At 35.1% G+C, this 21,035-nt stretch overlaps 1 protein-coding gene across 1 annotated transcript; it reads left to right on the forward strand.

Moving 5' to 3' along the window:
• The first annotated feature begins 19,993 nt into the window (after positions 1 to 19,993).
• LOC133857958 (nuclear transcription factor Y subunit B-7) lies at positions 19,994 to 20,563 on the forward strand. Its single transcript, XM_062293353.1, has one exon. It carries the CDS (start codon positions 19,994 to 19,996, stop codon positions 20,561 to 20,563), a length of 570 nt encoding a protein of 189 aa, XP_062149337.1.
• Positions 20,564 to 21,035: the final 472 nt, after the last annotated feature.

The following is a 21,035-nucleotide window of genomic DNA, read 5'->3' on the forward strand; positions in this document are numbered from 1 at the left end:
ATTTTTAGCTGGTTTTTCTACTCTGTTTACCCTTTGTCCTTTTGAGACAAAAAGGGGGACTATTTTTATTTTTGGACTGGGAATATATTTTTAAACCGGTCAAGTAATTTTTGTCCCAGAATAGCCAAATGGAGAGTTTGTTAGTTTGTGTTGGCTGCATTCTGTTTGACAAATCATTATTATGTAATGTTGCTACATAATCAAGGATGCCGTATTTTCCAGAGTCTTCATTTCAGAAAAAGTGTTTCAAGATGTTCAAAGAAGATTTTGTGCAGATTCCAACTCAGAGAAGTCGGATCCTAAGATTCCGTCCGGACGACCCAGTCATGCGTTCGGACATCCATCAGTGTCAAGAAGCTTCGAATAGTTCAAGGTTGCATCCGTTCGGACGTCATGACAACATGTCTGGACTCTCTTCAGTGTTCGACAAGAATTAAGTTTTCCTTTGCAAACACGTAAATGGGAAGACAGCTGCATTCATCCATTGATGAAGAGGATTGATTGTTGTTCTTTTTGGTGTTTTATTGATTTATTTTGAGACAATTTTTACCGTTATTCTTGTTTTGGATATTTTTAAACAGGAATAACAGTAAAAATTGTCTCAAAATAAATCAATAAAACACCAAAAAGAATAACAATCAATCCTCGTCATCAAGGGACAGATGCAGCTGTCTTCCCATATACGTGTCTGCAAAGGAAAACCTAATTCTTGTCGAACTTCGAAGAGCGTTCGGACGTGTTGCCATGACGTCCTGACGGATGCAACCTTGAATTGTTCTACAAGAATTAGGTTTTCCTTTGCAGACATGTATATGGGAAGACAGCTGCATCCGTCCGGACCCGATCCTTAATAGGCAAGAAGTGGAGAAGAATTACAACCGTTCGGACGTTAGGGCAACACCATTCGGACGCGGTCTTTATTATGGTAATTATGTGCAGTAGAAATGCAACTGTTCGGACTCTAGGGCAACACTGTCCAGATGTGACCCTAATATGGAAACGCGTGGAGCAAATTATGGAAAGCCGGTTACACAGTTCACCATCCAGACGCTCTCAACTACCGTTCGGACGCCATCTAAAGAAATCCGTTTCAGACTTGTTTTAGGTCTGCTAAGCCTATAAATAGAGGCTTCTAGGTATGCATTCTTTACAAAATTTGGTATTAAATTCTTTATAGCTTAGAGAGTATATTTTAGGGAGAAATTGTGAAGATTCGCTAGCTCTTAAGCCATTGCCGTTGTGCTGTTGTTGTGCTCATAATTGAAGTTTATCTTAGGGAGGAGCCCTAAGGAAAATGAATCTATAAAAGACTCCTTCAAGTAAGAGACTTGTTTGGCAGTTGTTCATGTTGGGTTATGTGTCAGAGTGCAAGATACGATCGTTGCATTGGGTATGTTAGTGTTATTGTCTTTGTACTAGCTTTGTCTTCTGATAATGGATTTCCTGGGTTTGGCTGCCCCGAAGTGGTTTTTCTCTTAATTGAGTTTCTATTTCGTTTACAAAATATTTGTGTTATTTAAATTCCGCATTTACAATATTTTGTTACATATTGTGCACACACACACACGGTAAATTAGAAATCATTTATTTTTCAACAACCAATCGTTGGGGTCCCCATGATGCCCCGGGTTGATGGTGAGCAGTTAATGGGAGACCATCCAAGCTGCTAGAGGAGATGTAGCCCGAAATCGAAAAGTTGACAAGGGAGAGGCTAAGGTAGGGGGTCTTCAATGAAGCCTCGGATTGAGGAAAAGGAGAGCCAACTTATGAGCCTCCTCGGGAACTCCCTTAATTCCTTCCCTACGCCAAGCTTCATTGAGCTGAGGGACATTGTTCAGATAATCAATCCTCCTTCAATGGAGGAAGATCTATCTCTGGCCTCGTTGGACATTCTTCTTCTTATCTCGGATGAGTCAGAGCCCAAGGATGCTGTCCCGACGACTACCGCAAGGCCAAATGAGGACGAGCCTGTCGAAGTTTCGGTAACTACCACGAAGCCGAATGCGGATGACCCTGCTGAAGTTTTGGTGACCACCATGGACCCTCACAGAGGTCTTCCTCCTTCTTCTAGGCCTTTTGGTGCCACTACGCCACAACCGGTCGCGACCTCGACTTCCGTTTAAAAGGGTCCTCCCATAACGGGTCTTTTTGGGAGGAAGGCTCCTCTGATCAAATACCTCGGAGATGGCCTTATGGGGCATCATGTTGGGGCAATTTCTAAACTCCTTCCAGAAGGTTATACAAAAGAGGTAGAGAGAACCCTGCTTAAGCAGTTTATGGACATCCCTATGCATCATCACTAGACGGTGAGTTTTTGTGATCCTTCCTCTGCTTTTGTTACTTCCTTTCTGAATTTGCCATTTCCTTTTATTCATCTTTTTTGTTTTACTTTTTTTTTAGCCTTCAGTTACTTTGGCTAGCCTGTATGGCGAATTTCAAGAGGGGTTGAAGGGATATCCCTCAGAGGTAGTGGAGCTCCAGCATATGCTCTAGAGATCGGATGCTGAGCTGATGGAATTGAAGAAGCTTTTGGAAGCCAAGGACTGGAAGCTTCTGGAGATCAGGCGTAGGCAATTTGAAATGGAGGAGAAGGTTACCAAGGTTGATGAGCTAGCTGCCCTGCTAGACGAGGGCTGGACATGTAATCGGGAGTTGGTGGTTCACACCGCTGAGATTGACTTACTGTCTATCTGTGCTACCGAGGAACATGACATAGTCCTTGGTAAGTTGCAGCAGGCAAGAAGAGCCTTGGAGGACTCGCAAAAGTTCTCCTGGGACTTAATGGTTCAGCTAGCCCAATCAAAGGAGAGAAAAGATAGAGCCTTGGAATCTATGTCCGCTGCTACTGCTAGGCTTCAGAAATCTAAGGTGAAGTGCGGCAAGCTTCGGAAGAAGTGTCAGCACTAGAAGGACAGAGCCCTTAGGTATCTGAAGGAGTTTTCCTTTGTGCCTTGGCTTCAGGACCAAGTCTGGGTCCAGGGTTTTCAATGGGGTTTTGAGAACTTCAAGACTTGATCTTGAGTCTCGACAGGTTTCAGATCGACCCAGGATCGTTTTCTCAAATTACTTAAGTCTCCGTCGTAGGCCATCGATGAGATGCTGGAGATAGGGGCAGATCTGCTGCCTGAACCCCCCCCCCCCCCGAGGACAACAAGCATGGTCTCTACCTCGTGGATACTGACTTGCCTTCCTTCCCTTCGAATTTCGAGGAGCTTTTCAAAGACGAAGTTGCTGGGGGTGACGCTTCTTAGTAAATTTCGTAAGGTACGCTTGTAATTTTTTTTTTCTTTTGAAATTTTGTAATCTTCCCCCAGTAGTGGACAGATGAACGTTCTTCGGCAATCTCTTTCCGAATTGTGTGATGCCTTTGTGATTTCTGCAATCAAACATGTTATCATGCAGCATAATAGATGTACCTCTCATAGCTGAGGCTAAAGCATGGTTTAGCCGTGGTTATAGATGCAATCATAAACCTTAAATTCGAGGGTGAAACCCGGCCCTTCCTTCAAGACTTTAGTTTCAAAAAACCCAAGTTGAAACCTTAATCCGAAAATAAATGCACATGCATTGGAATTGTATGTGATCATGAGGGGTATGCACTTGTAGCTGAAAGTACAACTAGATTTGCTGTAATAGAGCTAGTAGTGGCGAGAGGCCTTGGCAGTATCACATGCAACATGATTTAGTTATGATTTCGGGCTAAAGAAAATTATTATGGAGGGTGATATTGTAACCTTTTGTAGTTGCATGTAGCTCCTTTCTCTTGTTTGTTTTCGATGTTCAAAAGAGTCTAATTTCAAAGATTCAAATTCTGTCTTTATCTTTTCTAACCTTACTCTAACTAGTAAGCAAGTAAACTACCATTGTGACGATCCTTTTTTTTTTTTTTTTTTAACTAAATCGAATCGCAGAGTGGCATGATGATTAGTCATTAAGCTAACACATAGTATACATCCCATAATATGTACTTGGTACATCAAAGTATAACATCTATGCGGCAGAAAACATTTATGCAACGGAGATTAAATCTTATAAAACTATCAAATGTTAATTACAATAGAGCCATACAATAGTTTATCTGTTTAAGGCTTAATCAGAATATTAATTACACATCAAAAGAATGGTTGTACAAAATGCGTGTCACATACGATACAAGCCATATATAAAAATATCTACTCAAAATATAGACTATCCACTAGTCCAACACCTACAACCATCGCGATAGGCTTCAGTCGTAGTATCCCAAATACAAAGCCACTGGGTCATCGTTGACATCAGGGGTACCTGCAGTCAAAGCATCAGCATCTACATAGTTGTAGTGTTAGCCACGTCTGCATAAATGAAAGTATGAGTCCACCAACTCAGGAGTATAATACATACTGGTTTTCGCAATAATTTACAAGCATATAATCATTACATTTCTAAGCATACCAACTACTATCATCAACTGAATCATACAACATGTTACACGACATCCATACACTATGCATTCTTAACATACCCTTTTTATCTCATTACACCTCCTTATTAAGGTTCTTCCTTAAAAATGGTATGATCGAAAGATTAAAATCTGTGTCATTTGACTTAAGATTTAGGTATCTAAATTTTTCCTTAATGTAAACTTTGTGCAAAGCCCAGCCCACATGTTTTAAAAAGAAAACAAAATCCAGTGCATATACACGTTTAGTTAAGATGCAAGTTTCCTTAACCTTTATTTAGTTACAGATAAAATAAGAGATAAGAGATATTTTACTGCCTACATTCACCCCCCTACTCGCCCAAACTTGATGCCCACGGTCCTCTCCTAGCCATTGGATGAATTCCTCTTAAAGTGGATCCTAGCCGTTCCAAGCATGTATAAGAAGAGGTGCAACCCTCTCTTCAATTCACGCTCAACAGCCTTCTTCATCCCTCTTTCCTTGGTTTCTCTCCATTTTTCCAGCAGCAACTCTTCCTCTTTTCTTCCTCATTGTCTCTCTCACGGTCACAGAATCTGCAAGCTTTCTTCCCCCTGTTTTTCTTTAGATTAGTAGCAGAAACAATATGCGTCAGCCCAAAACTTAGCAGAATAACAAGAAAAGGGGAAAAGAACAAAAACAAGAAACAAGAAGAAGCTCTCTTGTGAACGAATTGTCTGTGAACACTTTCTAAAGGAAGAAAAAACTGTGAGTATTTCATACTCACTGAGGATGATACCTAGTTGCTTTCTTTAGCGTAGTGATTTCTGTTTTATTTAATTGTATACAAGTCGTTTGACATTTTACATGTTTTTGTTGGAACTATGAATATGTTACTATGACTAATGAAAGGATTTATAAAAGATGGGAAAGTTGTCACTACCCATGGTAAAAAATATATTCTACTGTCAATTCTTAACTCTGATGATGTCGTGATGTCAAGTGGAAATTCAAAATTTTCACTTATGCTTTTTGAAAAATGTGGCGCATTACAATTTTCTTTAAAATCTTTCTCTTAAAACACTTAATTTCTTGAAAACCCTTCAAAACATCTCTCTCATATCGCTAATTAAATAAGATACAATTTTAAATAAAGCTAAGTTAAAGCATATTATTTTCTTTGAAACATATAAATATACATATATGTTTATAACTAATTTTTCATAATAGGGCCCATGCGCAATGTTACGCCTCGTGTACTGGGGTTGCGCGGTCCTTGCGACCATGGCACGACTGTGGTTGCTGACCTGCCCATCAGCTAATCAATCAAAGTGCAGTTAGCGTGACTATTGATGGAATAACACTTTCTGGCAGAGCCTCCTTCAGTGGTTGCGCCTCCATCCTAGTGTTGCTACCGAGCCATGTTTTCATCTAATTCTCTTAGGCCAAAATATCTCATCCACACTCGCCTTCATCTTATAAACATTTTCATCTCTTTTTCTTCTCTTGATATCTTTAGGGCGACGTGTAGGAGGGTTTTCCATCTTCATAATTCTCATAATTATTACCTTATAAATTAACGCTTTCCCAATTTGGGAACTTTCCAACAAAATAAAAATTGAGTATATCTAGAAATTATTTCACAATAAGAATTTTCAAAAAACAAATATCTTTTCTCAATTATATAATTTTGAGTAGTGCTATCAGGCACACTTTCATCTCACCATAGGCAGACTTTTGTGCCCACGTGACACATGCTTTCTTTTTTTTTAAAAAAAAAAAAAAAAATTATGAAAGCTTCTCAAACACTTTCATCTCACCACGTGGGCACAAAAGTCTATAATTTTCCATAGACAACTTTCATTTTCAAAAGCTCTTTGGAAACCCTTTATTTATGAAGGTAAAGTAAATTCAAAATACAGTAATAAAATAATTATTCACATATACATACCTATAGCTTCTAAAAACAATGGATAAAATATCATGCCATAAAATAACTTTAAAAGGGGTAGATGATCTATTTACCTCAATACTGTTGCTAAAAGGTACTCTTGTCTAGCAACTACCTGAACCAAGTGTATGGTTATATTAATATTTGACTGCTAGCCTAGCTAGGGTAGACCAACTGACCTACCTAACTAAATCAACTACTCGGGTCCAGAACTTATATTAGATCGATCAATTGCACTTTCTAAGCGTGTTTTTACAACTTTTATTTAACTTGAGCAACCATCAAATTCTTTAATAATTATGCGAGAATAATGCAACCTTGAAACTAGTTTAATGGAAATTCGCATAGTAAACATAATATATAAAATTTATAATTAATTAAAATTGTATTCATGAAAAATTTAAGCCTTATAAGATTCTAACCTAGCTCAATTTTCCATGTTCTTGGAAAAAGTGTTATTGCATAGGATTATGTATCATACTACATAGGTTAAGATTGGCTAAGAAATTTCATGTGATTTTAACGAATTAACAACATTATAGTTTGGTTAGGGGAGTTACTCCCTTGACCCATTCATATGTGCTCATGAAATCATGTAGTTTACAAAAGTTTACTATTAATTTAGATATACTTGGAAGTCATTTGAAATCTAATGTTGATTAGAGTGTATAGATTCAGTTATAGGGCATACCGAATCTACCATGTGTTGTGTTTTCAGTTATAAAATAAAAATCAAGTATACATGCAAATCGATCTTAGTATTAATGGATCTAATTGATGCAGACTTATGATTTTTCAAAGAAAAGTGATATCACACAAACCGAATGTTAATAGATTAAAAATCAATAAATCGATGTCATCATTTGAGTTTCCAATGGCTTAAACTTGAAAGTACAAACTCAAGGAATAAAATCAATGGTGGTGACACATGATTTCATGCAACTTCCTATAAAATGGGTGAAATCAATAGTCATAATGCATGATTTCATGTTCTAATGTAGTACTCGAAAACCAAGTCGGGAAAAGTAAATAATATAATATGTTATTTTACAAAGTCCTATCTATATGTGCATGTTTATTAAAGCACATGAGGCTATTTTGATTTTATAAACTTTTTGAAAGAGAAATAAAGATAAAGATGCTTACTCAATGAGATATGTGATTTTGCTTTTGAAACAAATTGGTTGATAATCTTCTCCTCCTTATGTCGTGTAGGTTAAAAGAGAGGAAGATAGGTCAACTTTCTTGAAGAATGAGGAGTAGTTGAATGGGATATAATGATAGGCTTTGGTATTCTTGAAAAAGAATAAGAGGAAGATAGAGAGACGGCTATGTGTATTTTGTTAGAAGAATGAGAAGAAAAAAAAAAAAGATGAGAGTCTAATGCATACGGCTAGGGTAGAGAATGGAGGCTAGGGTTTGTATCTTGGGTTCAATTTTGTTTCTAGGGTTTTTAAGAATGAAGTGATTTAAGAGAATTTGACAAATTAATTTTTTTTTTTAGATAAATGCCAAAAGTGGCGTGGAAGATTGTATGCAATGATAAGGATATAATTACTTTGTCTCTAAAAGACAACACCCCATGCGATTTTAATGCAAGAATGAATGTAATAAAAATCTTGTCATACTAAACCGCATATGTATAGAAAATTATGACTATTTTAAAATTTTCAATTTCAAATATGGTATCGCATGTGATATAGAAAATATTTGCATGTGATAATGAAAGGCTAAGAAGAAAAGTATATCAATCCATTAATGTGTACAAAATGTGCAACCTATTGAGCTAACCTTAATCCATGTAATTTCTAAATGTGATGGGATGCACATATGGGCTAAAATTGATAAGGAAATATTGCATAGGATCTTAATGTGACTTGAAATAAATTTGTTGATGTGTATTGATGATGGAAAATCTTGTAAGAATTAATAACAAATGATTTCTCTCTTAAATCCTTCAATGCAATTTTGCATAATCTCATTTTATGCACTACTTCTATCCAATTTTGCTTCATTTGAATAAGGGTGTAATGTGGACTAGGTTCATCGCAAGGAATTAAAGTTAATTGATACAATTTACTAACTTGCCTTAAAAATAATATTTTAAAAATTCAAACTTGGAGTCTTTAAGATGCATGGATGGCTAAAGTTTTTAGAACTAGGGTTTTTATAAGAAATCTCATTATAAGGAAATATGTCATATTTGTACAAAAATATAAAATTTGTTTTGTGGAGATTTGTTCTAATGCCCTCTTAATACTCGATTTGCTAATTAACCATTAAATTAACCGTGTATTTGATATTGAAGTTTAAAATAGAAATATATATGTTATGCTTTTAAAGGTGCATCAATCCATTTAACTAAGATAAACCAATCACACTAATGAGCATACACATCTCTAAGCCCATCTACTTGACCAAGCCTACAATTTACTCTAATTTAGAATTGAGGTTGTTACATCATCCCTGTGTTAATGACTGATTAGGGATTTAATCCAACTATATTAGGCTTTAATTAAACTAATATTTAATCATTAACCTTAATACAAACACAAATGCATATAAAATGCAAATTAGAGCACAAATACACATGAAATGTAAATTCATATGAAATGCAAATGCATGAAGATATTTACCAAAGTAATAATTACATTCACCCCCCTAGTAGCTAGCCAAGAGAGAGAGCTTCCCCAACCCTTGGATTTCATTTTCAACTCCAAATCCTAGCCATTCAAAACCTTTATAAATAAGACTCCATGTGTAGTCATTTTTCACTCATTACTAAGCATTATTTTCACTCAAATTCACTTCTCCACCACACTGCCAGAATTGTTTGGGCAAATTTGGAGTTCTTTTCAATTGTTCAAACCTTACTTGGAAGTGTCTTGGTGAGTTTCTAACCCCTAATTTCATAAGTTTTGTGATTTAGAAGTTATTATGTTGTTTTAAAGCTTAATTATGTGCCTAAATTAGTGTTTTAAAAATTATATTCAAAAGTTGTGCATTTATTTAACAAAACGCCATTATGATGCCCAAATTCAATTGGGTATTCCATAATTTCACTGTTACACTGCCCAAAGTTTTGAAAGGTTTTTAAGTATTAGTTATAAAAGCGCCGTTGTTATGCCGGATTTTATAAAAGGTATAATAGGAATTATTCATATGTTGTTATGCCGTCCGTATGTTTTTAAAATATTGTATCCATTATCTATACTAATGAGATTACCATGTCCGTTTTTATACAATAATAAGCTTTCAGCATACTAATGTTAAAATAATGCTTGTTTTGCTTTAAAATTATTTTAGGCATTAACTATATAAAAGTCGTAGTAATACCTATATGAAAATATGTGATAATGTTATCTACCTATTTTTATATGCCGTCATAATGTCCACATGAGATTAGGATGCTATGGTAAGTGGTTTAAAAGCCAAAAGTGACAAAAGTGTCAAATAAGCTTTTAGCGATTTTGATGTGGTCTTTTGTTTACCAAAATATATCAATAATAAATAATCACTCGCAATAGGAAGAATCCTTGTAGGATAAGGCTATAGAGAGGGTGTCGAACATCAAGGACTGCATATGTGTTGTTATCAAGCTTTTTGAGATTAAAAATAACTTAATTTAAAATATGTTTGATTTGATTTTGTTTTTTAAAAATAAATACATAAAAGTAAAAGATATAAATTTAAAGATAGTAGGGATGAGATAAAGAATAGGGGATTGATTTCACCACTCACCGCATAACAATGGTCAATAATAAATTAACAAGAAAAATTCATACTATGCATGATAAAGGGCTCGTCTCACTCGAGTAGTCAAGAAATTACCTCTAAAGAATAAGTATAATCCATCTTCGGTTGGCACGGACCGTCCACCTAACCACTAAGATGCGGCACGACCCGTCTTCCTTAGGCATGGACTAGCTACGTCTTTAATAGGATATACACACAATCAATGGAATAGTATAACCCATCTTCGGTTGGCACGGACTGTCTACCTAAATTACACTAAACTAGGGTGTAGTACAATCCGTCTTCCCTAGGCATGGTCTATCTAATCCTCTTGATCATATATCAATTAAAACCGTTGTATAACAATCATTCACATAATCACAGAAAATATGAAGGATTTAGTTCAATCAATATAAAAAAACTTTCTAAGACAAGATAAGAAATTCATAATGATTGAATATAAACATTAAAATCAATTCTCACAGTTATACAACCATCATGCATAGAGAAAATCCCAAACTAAAATATAATTAAACCATTGTTACTTGGAAAGGGCTACATCAACACCCTATTAGGAATTTAGCTGCTCATCGTAGTGCTGGGATGGCCTCCTGCCATGTTCTTCTCCTTTTCAACTTGTCAGGCCTCCGAGAAGAATTTTCTGTCTAAATCTAAGCACAAGCCCAAGCACCAAGCACACCTTCTCTTGAAGCTTAGGGATCTATTTATAGGGAGCGCACAAGTCCTAGAAGCCTTTGGAATTCCAGAAAAATCGTCTCTTGAGTCTTTTTGTCCAAGTAGGAGATTGAAACTTCAATCCAAGTAGGAAAAGGATTCCAAATTCAGCAAGAATTGCGGTCTTTTATTGCAAGGCAATTTTAGCATAGTAAACGTTCGAATTAGAGAAAAGCTATGTCTGACATATTTGTTGAACATTTTATTATCTTTCCAACACTACTAATTTCATTGCAATCCGATATCTGACGCAAAACTTATGATCCAAACACTGAGACATATGCACAATTCAAATTTGAATCCAATCCGATTTTGACTCTTAGTGGAGAAATTCCGATTTAATCCTTCACTTGATTTGATTAAACTTAACTACATCATATAGGTATTATATTATGATTGGTTAAGCTTAAACATATCTTCTAGGTCTTCTCAAAGTGTGCTTTAAGCCCAAAATTAATGGAATTAATTGCATCTTTATTTAAAACCTTAAAACATTAAAACAATACAAATCAAACAAATAACAATGCTAAGGAATTAACATATGCAAGTTAAGGGGCTTGAATGTGCAACATTCAACGCTTATCACACCCCCAAACTTACATATTGCTAGTCCCTTAGCAATACAAAACAAGAAAAAAAAACTGAAAAACAACAAGATAAATCCTTCTTTCGTGGGATGTACGATTGCATTTAGCGTATGCAACAAGCTTTTTAAACCCCTAGGCCTCCCTAGTGGACGAGTGAAGTCTTGTGAGGGTTTGCCAGGAATGATACCCACAAACATTGTTCCTACCATGTTATCCTCAAGAATGCAGCATCATAAAAATAATGGTTCTCATTCATTAGCAAGCTTAACAAAATAAACTCCATCTTCACAATTTTAGAGAATTAAAAATTAAGCTGGTAACATGGCATTATGAGATATCACAAGATTCAATTAGTGTAAAGTGAACTTAACACATAGTCATGGGGTTTCAAAAACTAATCTCAATCATGAATGGTTCAACACTCAAAATTCGCTGGACTCCCCATTAGATAAAACAACCAAGGCATATATATTTATTATTATTATTATTATTATTATTATTATTATTATATATGTGCAGGCTGTGCAGTGCTTAGCTCCCTTAAGCTTTCTAATTGACCCATGTAACGAGTGTTAGGTCAATGACTCTCAAACTAGATGGTTTTAGGGCATTAGGTGTAAAACACCCTAAAGACTTACTAACTCGAGTCAAAAAGGCTACAAAACTAAACTTAGCCATTTATCAATCAAGGTAAACTTCCACCTTTTGACGCGAATACTCAATGCTTAATGAGGCAAGAGATCCGGTTACTCAGTGAAAAGCTCAAAGTGATCAATATTATTCTCTTTCTTTCTTCTTCTTCTTTTTTTTTTTTTTTTTTTTTTTTTTTTTTCTTTTCATTTCTTTTTTTTTTCTTTTTTATGCCAAGGTTATTACTCCAACAAGTTACCTAACTGCATCTAAGATATTGATAACAGACATAACTGATTTCAAATTTCATACCCCATAGACTACGTGATAGTGTGCTTGTGAGAATCAAATTGAAACAAGTAATATCTCATGCTACCAAAGAAAATAACAAAACTTCTTTATTCCATAGTCAAGTGATCATGTGTTCATCATGTTAAGCTCACTAATGAAATACAAATCAGGATTTAAGTTCAACCAAATTCTTAGAAATAACATAGCAAAAAATTGGACAGTGTTTTGTTCTTCCATACTCCCAAACTTGAATCACACATTGTCTCCAATGTGTGTATAGAACTGAACATAACAATGAGAGGATAGGAATACCTGAATGAGTAGATGTGGGGCATATCATACCCCTAAACTTGATTGCAAAAACACATGTCCTGAAAAAGATAGTGATACTCCAACCAAATACTAGTCAAGTGCAACACATTATTGTAAAAATATAAACAAAGAATGAAACAACAATGGAGAAGATAAACCTGGAAGGAGATCATGTACCCTGGCCTAATAGAGGACTCGAGCGTACAAGGCCTGTGCTCAAACCAATGAAGCTGACTCATTTAGTCAAAATATGTGGGATCCGCCAAGCCAACGGAATCCACATCCTTGATGTGCTCAATGCTCTCTGACCCTTAAATTTAAATTTGAAGCACCAATCTTTTCTTCTCTTGGACCAAAGAGAATAAATTTTACCTACAGAAAGGAAATTTCGAATGCCCGCATATCGAGGTAGATCCCTCTGAGTATTCTTAAGTAGTTTCTCATCTGGAAGGGAATCATGAACTGGAATAGAATGAGGAGAATACACAAGGAAGTTTTCTACCTTGATGGCCTCTTTCTACTCTTCTAATATCCCTAACAAACTACTCTCCTGACCTCTTGGTAAATCACAAGCAATAGGGGCTCGGGGTTCATATGGCGTCTTGAGGATAAGAGTGGATGATGAAGGAGCCTCACTGCTCACTTCCTCGCCTTTTGCCCGATTTAGATCTTGTGGGGCCTCAATTTGCTCCTCCTTCATCTCTTCCACATGAGTCTCGACCACATCTCCATTCTTCATTGTGGTGATAGCTTGCTCATGATAAGAAGTACTCTCATTCACCATGTAGTGTCCATCAAGATTGGCCACCGACTGTCTTTGAAGCTCTTCTTCTTCTCTATTGAGGTGGTTCATGATTTGTTCAAAGTGAGCATCCATCCTGGCTTCCATCTCGGTGAAGAATTGAGGGGTATATTTTTCTTGGTGAGACTTCATAATCTGAGTTTGAGAGTCTCTCATTTGATCCATCTTGCTCATAAATTTCATCATCTGATCTTGAAAGTTAGAACTCATCGGAGGAGGTGGTTCAGCCTGAGATTGCTGCTGTGGCGACCAGTAGATAGGAGATGGCTCCTCTTCATGAGCATCCATCTTGGCTTCTATCTCGGCTGAGAATTGAGGAGTATATTGTTCCTGTTGAGATTGTTGTTGTGGAAACCAGTAGATGGGAGATGGCTCCTCTTCATGAGCTTCTATCTTGGCAATGGATTCAGAGTGAGAGTTCACTGTCTGAGTGAGTTTCTGATTGATCTCACCCATAAGTTTCAATATCTGAGCTTGAACGTCAGAATCTGATTGAGGTGATGGTGTAGCCTGAGAAGAAGGCTGCCAGTTATCCTCAAAGTCAGTACAATATGGAGATGATTGTCATTGCTGGTGGGGAGGATGGAAGTTAGATGGTGGATAGGCCGTTTGATCATTGAATTGCGGATATGCCTGATGGTACAGTTCATGAAATTGTGGAGCATAATTTTCAAGAGCTTGAGCTTGCCACGAGATATTAGACTGGTTACTCCATCCCGGATGATAGGAATCACAGTAAGGCTCATTCCTCGGTCTAGAGAACTGTGTGTTCATATGCTCAGAAAAATTGTTAGAAAATTGTCCTGCAGTAGGACAATCTTTAACATGATGATAAGGACTATAGCAATATGAACATGGTCCATGGGGTGTTAGAATGCCTCCCCACATGAACTAAATTGATAAAAAAAATAAAAACAAAAATAAAAACAAAAAAAAATAAAAATAAAAATAAAAACAAAGATTGAAAACAAGAAACAAAAATAAAGAAACAAAAAGAAAAATAAAATACAATAAAAACAAAAAAGAATCAAGTTAAATTCAATCTTTAAAACTTAATAACATAACCATTTGCAATCCCCGGCAAAGGCGCCAAAAATTGATGTGGTCTTTTGTTTACCAAAATATATCAATAATAAATAACCACTCGCAATAGGACGAATCCTTGTAGGATAAGGCTATAGAGAGGGTGTCGAACCTCAAGGATTGCGTATGTGTTGTTATCAAGCTTTTTGAGATTAAAAATAACTTAATTTAAAATATGTTTGAATTGATTTTGTTTTTTAAAAATAAATACATAAAAGTAAAATACATAAATTTAAAGATAGTAGGGATGAGATAAAGAATAGGGGATTGATTTCACCACTCACCGCATAACAATGGTCAATAATAAATTAACAAGAAAAATTCATACTATGCATGATAAAGGGCTCGTCTCACTCGAGTAGTCAAGAAATTACCTCTAAAGAATAAGTATAATCCATCTTCGGTTGGCATGGACCATCCACCGAACCACTAAGATGCGGTACGACCCGTCTTCCTTAGGCATGGACTAGCTACGTCTTTAATAGGATATACACACAATCAATGGAATAGTATAACCCATCTTCAGTTGGCACGGACTGTCTACCTAAATTACACTAAACTAGGGTGTAGTACAATCCGTCTTCCCTAGGCATGGTATATCTAATCCTCTTGATCATATATCAATTAAAACCGTTTTATAACAATCATTTACATAATCACAGAAAATATGAAGGATTGAGTTCAATCAATATAAAAGACTTTCTAAGACAAGATAAGAAATTCATAATGATTGAATATAAACATTAAAATCAATTCTCACAGTTATACAACCATCATACATAGAGAAAATAAAATATAATTAAACCATTGTTACTTGGAAAGGGCTACATCAACACCCTATTAGGAATTTAGCCGCTCATCATAATGCTGGGATGGCCTCCTGCCATGTTCTTCTCCTCTTCAACTTGTCAGGCCTCCGAGAAGAATTTTCTGTCTAAATCTAAGCACAAGCCCAAGCACCAAGCACACCTTCTCTTGAAGCTTAGGGGTCTATTTATAGGGAGCACACAAGTCCTAGAAGCCTTTGGAATTTCAGAAAAATCGTCTCTTGAGTCTTCTTGTCCAAGTAGGAGATTGAAACTTCAATACAAGTAGGAAAATGATTCCAAATTCGGCAAGAATTGCGGTCTTTTATTACGAGAAAATTTTAGCATAGTAAGTATTCGAATTAGAGAAAAGCTATGTCTGACATATTTGTTGAACATTTTATTAGCTTTCCAACACCACCAATTTCATTGCAATCCGATATCTGACGCAAAACTTATGATCCAAACACTGAGACATATGCAGAATCCAAATTTGAATCCAATCCGATTTTGACTCTTAGTGGAGAAATTCCGATTTAATCCTTCACTTGATTTGATTAAACTTAACCACATTATATAGGTATTCTATTATGATTGGTTAAGCTTAACATATCTTCTAGGTCTTCTCAAAGTGTGCTTTAAGCCCAAAATTAATGGAATTAATTGCATCTTTATTTAAAACCTTAAAACATTAAAACAATACAAAATCAAACAAATAACAATGCTAAGGAATTAACATATGCAAGTTAAGGGGCTTGAATGTGCAATGTTGTGCAATTATCTACCTAAATAAATAGGCAAATACTTGTACGTTTTACTCGCAAGTGCACAAGATCAAAACAATAGTATAGCAGGCAAATACGAGATCATTCCCACGAGGATTGGTATAAATTGTATTTAAAGAGAAATTCCTAAAAGCGATATGTTGAATAAGACAGGATAAAAGATTGAATTAAAAATACTATGAAGAAAAGGTAGGGCTTCGATATCCACCGCTAATCATACTCAAATAAGATTCGCAATATGCACAATACTACAATCATAACATGATGCTTAATGCTTACCAGCCACAAGGGAATGGTATCTTCTCCTAAAGCTATCGATTTCCCTAAACAATGAGTTAGGCATGGTATCTACTCTAACTCTTTTCTTCTTTGAAGGATTTAGCATGGTATCTACTAAGTTGTTCTTCAAGAAAGCATAAATCTATGGAAATCGGTAAACACACTCAGATTGAAATATGGTATCTATTCCAGTTGTCTTTATGTTGATTAATCCAAGAACCTGTGTCGGGGTTCTTCCGTTACTCTATTATGCTCAGGACTCGGTCATCCAAATTGACAAAAATAACAAATCCATACCACAAGAATATGCTAGCTAAACATAAACATGCGAGGAATTCAAGAAACTAGAATTAATCAAGTTAAGCATCAATATATAAATTGTAGCAAGGCAAATTGAAAAACTTAAAAAGACATGATTAGGGCTTCAATCGAGCCCTAACTAAAGTATTAGTTACAGCTAATATAAACTAAAATTATATACATACAGAAAATAAATAAAGGAAGAAAATAAAAACTAGAAAGAACCTCCTTGATGTAGTTTTTGATTCTTCCTCAAAGCTTCTGTGTGTCTTTCTTCAAAGGCTAGAGGCCTATTTATAGGGATTAGAGAAGCTTTAGAAGCTCTAGAATTCCTATTACAATTCTAAGTAGGTTTTCTAGTCCAAAAAGAATAATTACAAGTCTTCTCCTTTTTCTGAAATTTCTATCCAAGTAGGAAAAGGATTCCAAAATTCGTACAGATTTGCGGTCTTTTATTGTGGGGCGATTTTGACATGGAAAACATCCGAATTAGGAAAAACCTATTTCTGACATATTTGTTTCATTTATTATTAGCTTTCCAAAACCATCAATTTTGTTGCAATCTGATACTTGAGCCGAAAGTTATGATTAAATTACTGAGACATGCTCATTCTGGATTCTTTCCAAAGATAACGAAATTTTGCCAACTTCTCTTTCCTTAAATTCAAAATTGATTTGGAGTTTGAATCTATCCAAAAGTGAGTTTGCTGACTTCATTATAATCTTGGAATTTGATCGGTTTTTCTTCTAAAACCTGTAAAATATAAAAAAACACAAAAACAACACAAAACATCAAATTATAACAAAACTAAGAGCATAACATATGTAAATTAAGGGGCTTGAATGTGTAACATTCAGCACTTATCATGCAATATTCAGCACTTATCAGATTTTATACTAATTCATTATCACATGTACAAAACTTTGTTGAAGTAATCACTTGTGTGGATTACCTAAAAGCCGAAAAGTGTAAGTATAAATTACTTACTGAGATATGATACTGATTTCTATAATATAATGATTGCAGTTTTGTTTAAATATATGTGTGCCAATGGGATAATGCATTTTGAATATGTTAATAACAAAGTTGGTAAGTTGTGGCTACCAATGTACTAGATGAGTTGTGGCTACTAGTACTAAAAAGCTAATAAGAGTTGTGGCTCCAATAATTAGCTGTTAAGATGATTTGGGATTTAATGGCCTAAGTACGAGTGAGTGATGAAAAGTAATAAGATTTTGCACTAAAATACTGTCATTTCATCTCATTATTGTTTTATTGCTTAAGACATATATGTATGTATCTATTGTGGAATGCATATATTTGTGTATAGTTAAAGTTATATTATTTATTGACTTTTTGTATGTTTATTTTGTCAGCTGCATTAATGGTTTCCGACTGGAAATCTCTTTAGCTGACATTATAATCACATGAAGATGATATTTTCTTAATAAGATACCTAATGCAATCAGTAACTATCATATTATTACAACATTTGACTCACTTAATTGCTTATGTTATTGTCTTAATGTCCACAAATGCATAGATGGATGAGCATGTTTGAAGAAGGAAGATCAGGTCGATCAAGTTTCATATGCCGATCCTAATATCTATGGATGATGATATATGTTGCATTTTTATAAAAGAGTACTATATCTAGTTTGTCTTTTGTTATGTATCTACTTTTCCTTATTAGGTATTTGTTTACTATATTGTGTGTGAACACTTTATTTGTATTTGCTATTGTGCCGCCCGTGACATTTATGTATAATTAATGCTCTAATGTGTATTTATTATGTAAGAACATATTTTTTTTATATTTATTTAATTGAGGTTTACACAGTAGCTCTGAAGTGTTATGAAGGTTACCTATTGTTTTAAAAAAGGAAAGAAAAAAAAAAAAATTCAATTGTGAGATTTTATTGTCTCTGATGTAGTAATGTTACGTGATTGATCAGATATCACCAATTATGCTTTTTTTTTTTTTTTTGTAAAAGGCAGGGCGTTACAGCTTCACTCTTTCTACATTGTTTTTTTTTTTTTGTTAATGTTTAACATTCTTCATTGTATGAAAACATTTCTCCAAATAGGTATTCATACTTTGATTGGTGAAGAATAAGATAATCTTTTAGCATTTGTTCGTGTATATGTGTCTGAATGTCACAGTTGTTGCCATAAAAAAAGATCTTGGTGATTCTGCGTGTTTAGGCTATTGGAGTTAATAAGAAAAAGGTGTTACCTTTTTCTACTCATCAAGCAAAAGATCATAAAAACACTAGCACAAGGTTTCAGTCATGATTTTTGTTGCTACCATTCTCTAACACAACAATGCAGAACTGAGCATTCGTAACCATGAATATTGTTAAAACTAGGCTTTGCAACAAAATTAAAGATAAATTTTTGACCGACTCTTTGATATTGTCTATCGAAAGAGAAATTGATGCAAAATTTAATACAGATTCAATCATAGATAATTTTCGGGATCTAAAAGAATGTCATGTTTCATTTTGATAAGTAATTGAGTTGAAATTAAAATATATTAAGAAAAAAATTATTTTGTGTTTTCTTTATCTTGTTAACGCTGAATGGATACTAATTCTAATTTTTATATATTAATTTAATATTAAATATTATTATACTTGTCATTCATGCTTTGGTCCACTTGATAAACAAATCTTGGTTGCGCCCTTGTTTATATTGATGATTTGGTACTCAACTATATGTGTGTGTGTGTGTGTGTCTATATATATATATATATTTATTTATTTATTTATTTATTTATTTTTCTGACAATTTAGGTATGCAATTCTTCTTTTTTGAAAAATACCTTGTAGGAATTTTATATAGATGTCGTATAATATATTTTTTCTTCTATTATGATTTACATGTAAAACAATTTACGCATCTACCATGGAATAAAAGTGATTTTCAAAAGACTATAAACTTGGAAAAGAAAAAAGACAAAAGAAAAACAAATAATCGTTGCTTCTAAAAGTGTAGATGACCAAGCATCATGCCACGTCAAGAGGTTAGGCAAAATTAATTATGTTGAACAAGAAGTAATTTAGATTTGGTAATGGCAGTTAAATTACCTGCTCCACACAAGGAGCGAGTCCCTGGGACTTAACTGTACGTGAAAATCCACCAAGACTTTTTTCCTTTCTCCTCTTCACTTGCCTATCTTTGTGCCTATCTTTCCATTTATCTTAACTATCTCAAATCATCCTAAGCTCATACGTACCAACCTTCCAAAGAGAGAGAGAGAGAGAGAGAGAGAAGAAGAAGAAGGAAGAAGAAGAAGAATGGAAGATGAGAGCCACGGAAATGGGACCGACGGAGGAAGCCCAGAAAGCCCATGTTTAAAGAATAGCCACAACAATAAAGAACAAGATCGGTTCCTCCCTATAGCAAATGTAGGGAGAATCATGAAAAAAGTGATTCCAGCCAACGGAAAAATCTCAAAGGATGCAAAAGAGACAGTCCAAGAATGTGTGTCCGAGTTCATTAGCTTTGTTACCGGGGAAGCGTCCGATAAATGCCAGCGAGAAAAGAGGAAGACCATCAACGGCGACGATATCATATGGGCTATCACAACCCTAGGGTTCGAGGATTACGTGTGTCCCCTCAAAACGTATCTCCAAAAGTATAGAGAGCTTGAAGGAGAGAAGCTTAACATTCCAAAGCAACAACGACAACAACAACAAGAACAATCTACTGTACCGTGTAATAATAGTTTATATTCTTCTGCAACTCTCATGTCTCAGCCGTCCTTCGTGGCAGCTGATCAACCATTCTCCTTGCCTTTCTCCCCAAATTCAATTCAAAAACAATTACAGCCACAAGACCAGATTGATTCAGTGGCGCATTGGTAAGAAAAAGAAAGAGTACCGAGAGAGATTGCTCCTGTTGTTCTCTTATATACCCGATCTAATGCGTAATTTTTATACACATAGTACAATTTTGCACAGTGCTCTTTGGTTCACCAGACAGTATTGTACGTAGTTTCCATGCAAGGATTTGTGGCTGTTGATCAGTTAATATTATAAGTAGTAATTTCCCCAAGCTTGGCCATTTTTTTCTTCAGTTGTTACATATGATAACGTAAATCATAAATTCGAACCATAATAAATTGAATGAACTAAATTTCTGTCTCCTTTCTTTTATCCTATGGATCACTTCACTTGTCAAGCCCTTGGGATATGATTTAGGTTAATGTAGTTTTGGAGGATTGGTGAACGGATTATTATTGAGAAAATGGTTTTGGTTTGCTTACGGAAATTCAAACCATATTCATTCTGAAAAATAAAGGCTCCTTTGTGTGAGTGAGTGTGAGATCAACCAATC

The sequence above is a fragment of the Alnus glutinosa genome, chromosome 14 (assembly GCF_958979055.1).
Source record: "Alnus glutinosa chromosome 14, dhAlnGlut1.1, whole genome shotgun sequence".
Classification (NCBI taxonomy): Eukaryota; Viridiplantae; Streptophyta; class Magnoliopsida; order Fagales; family Betulaceae; genus Alnus; species Alnus glutinosa.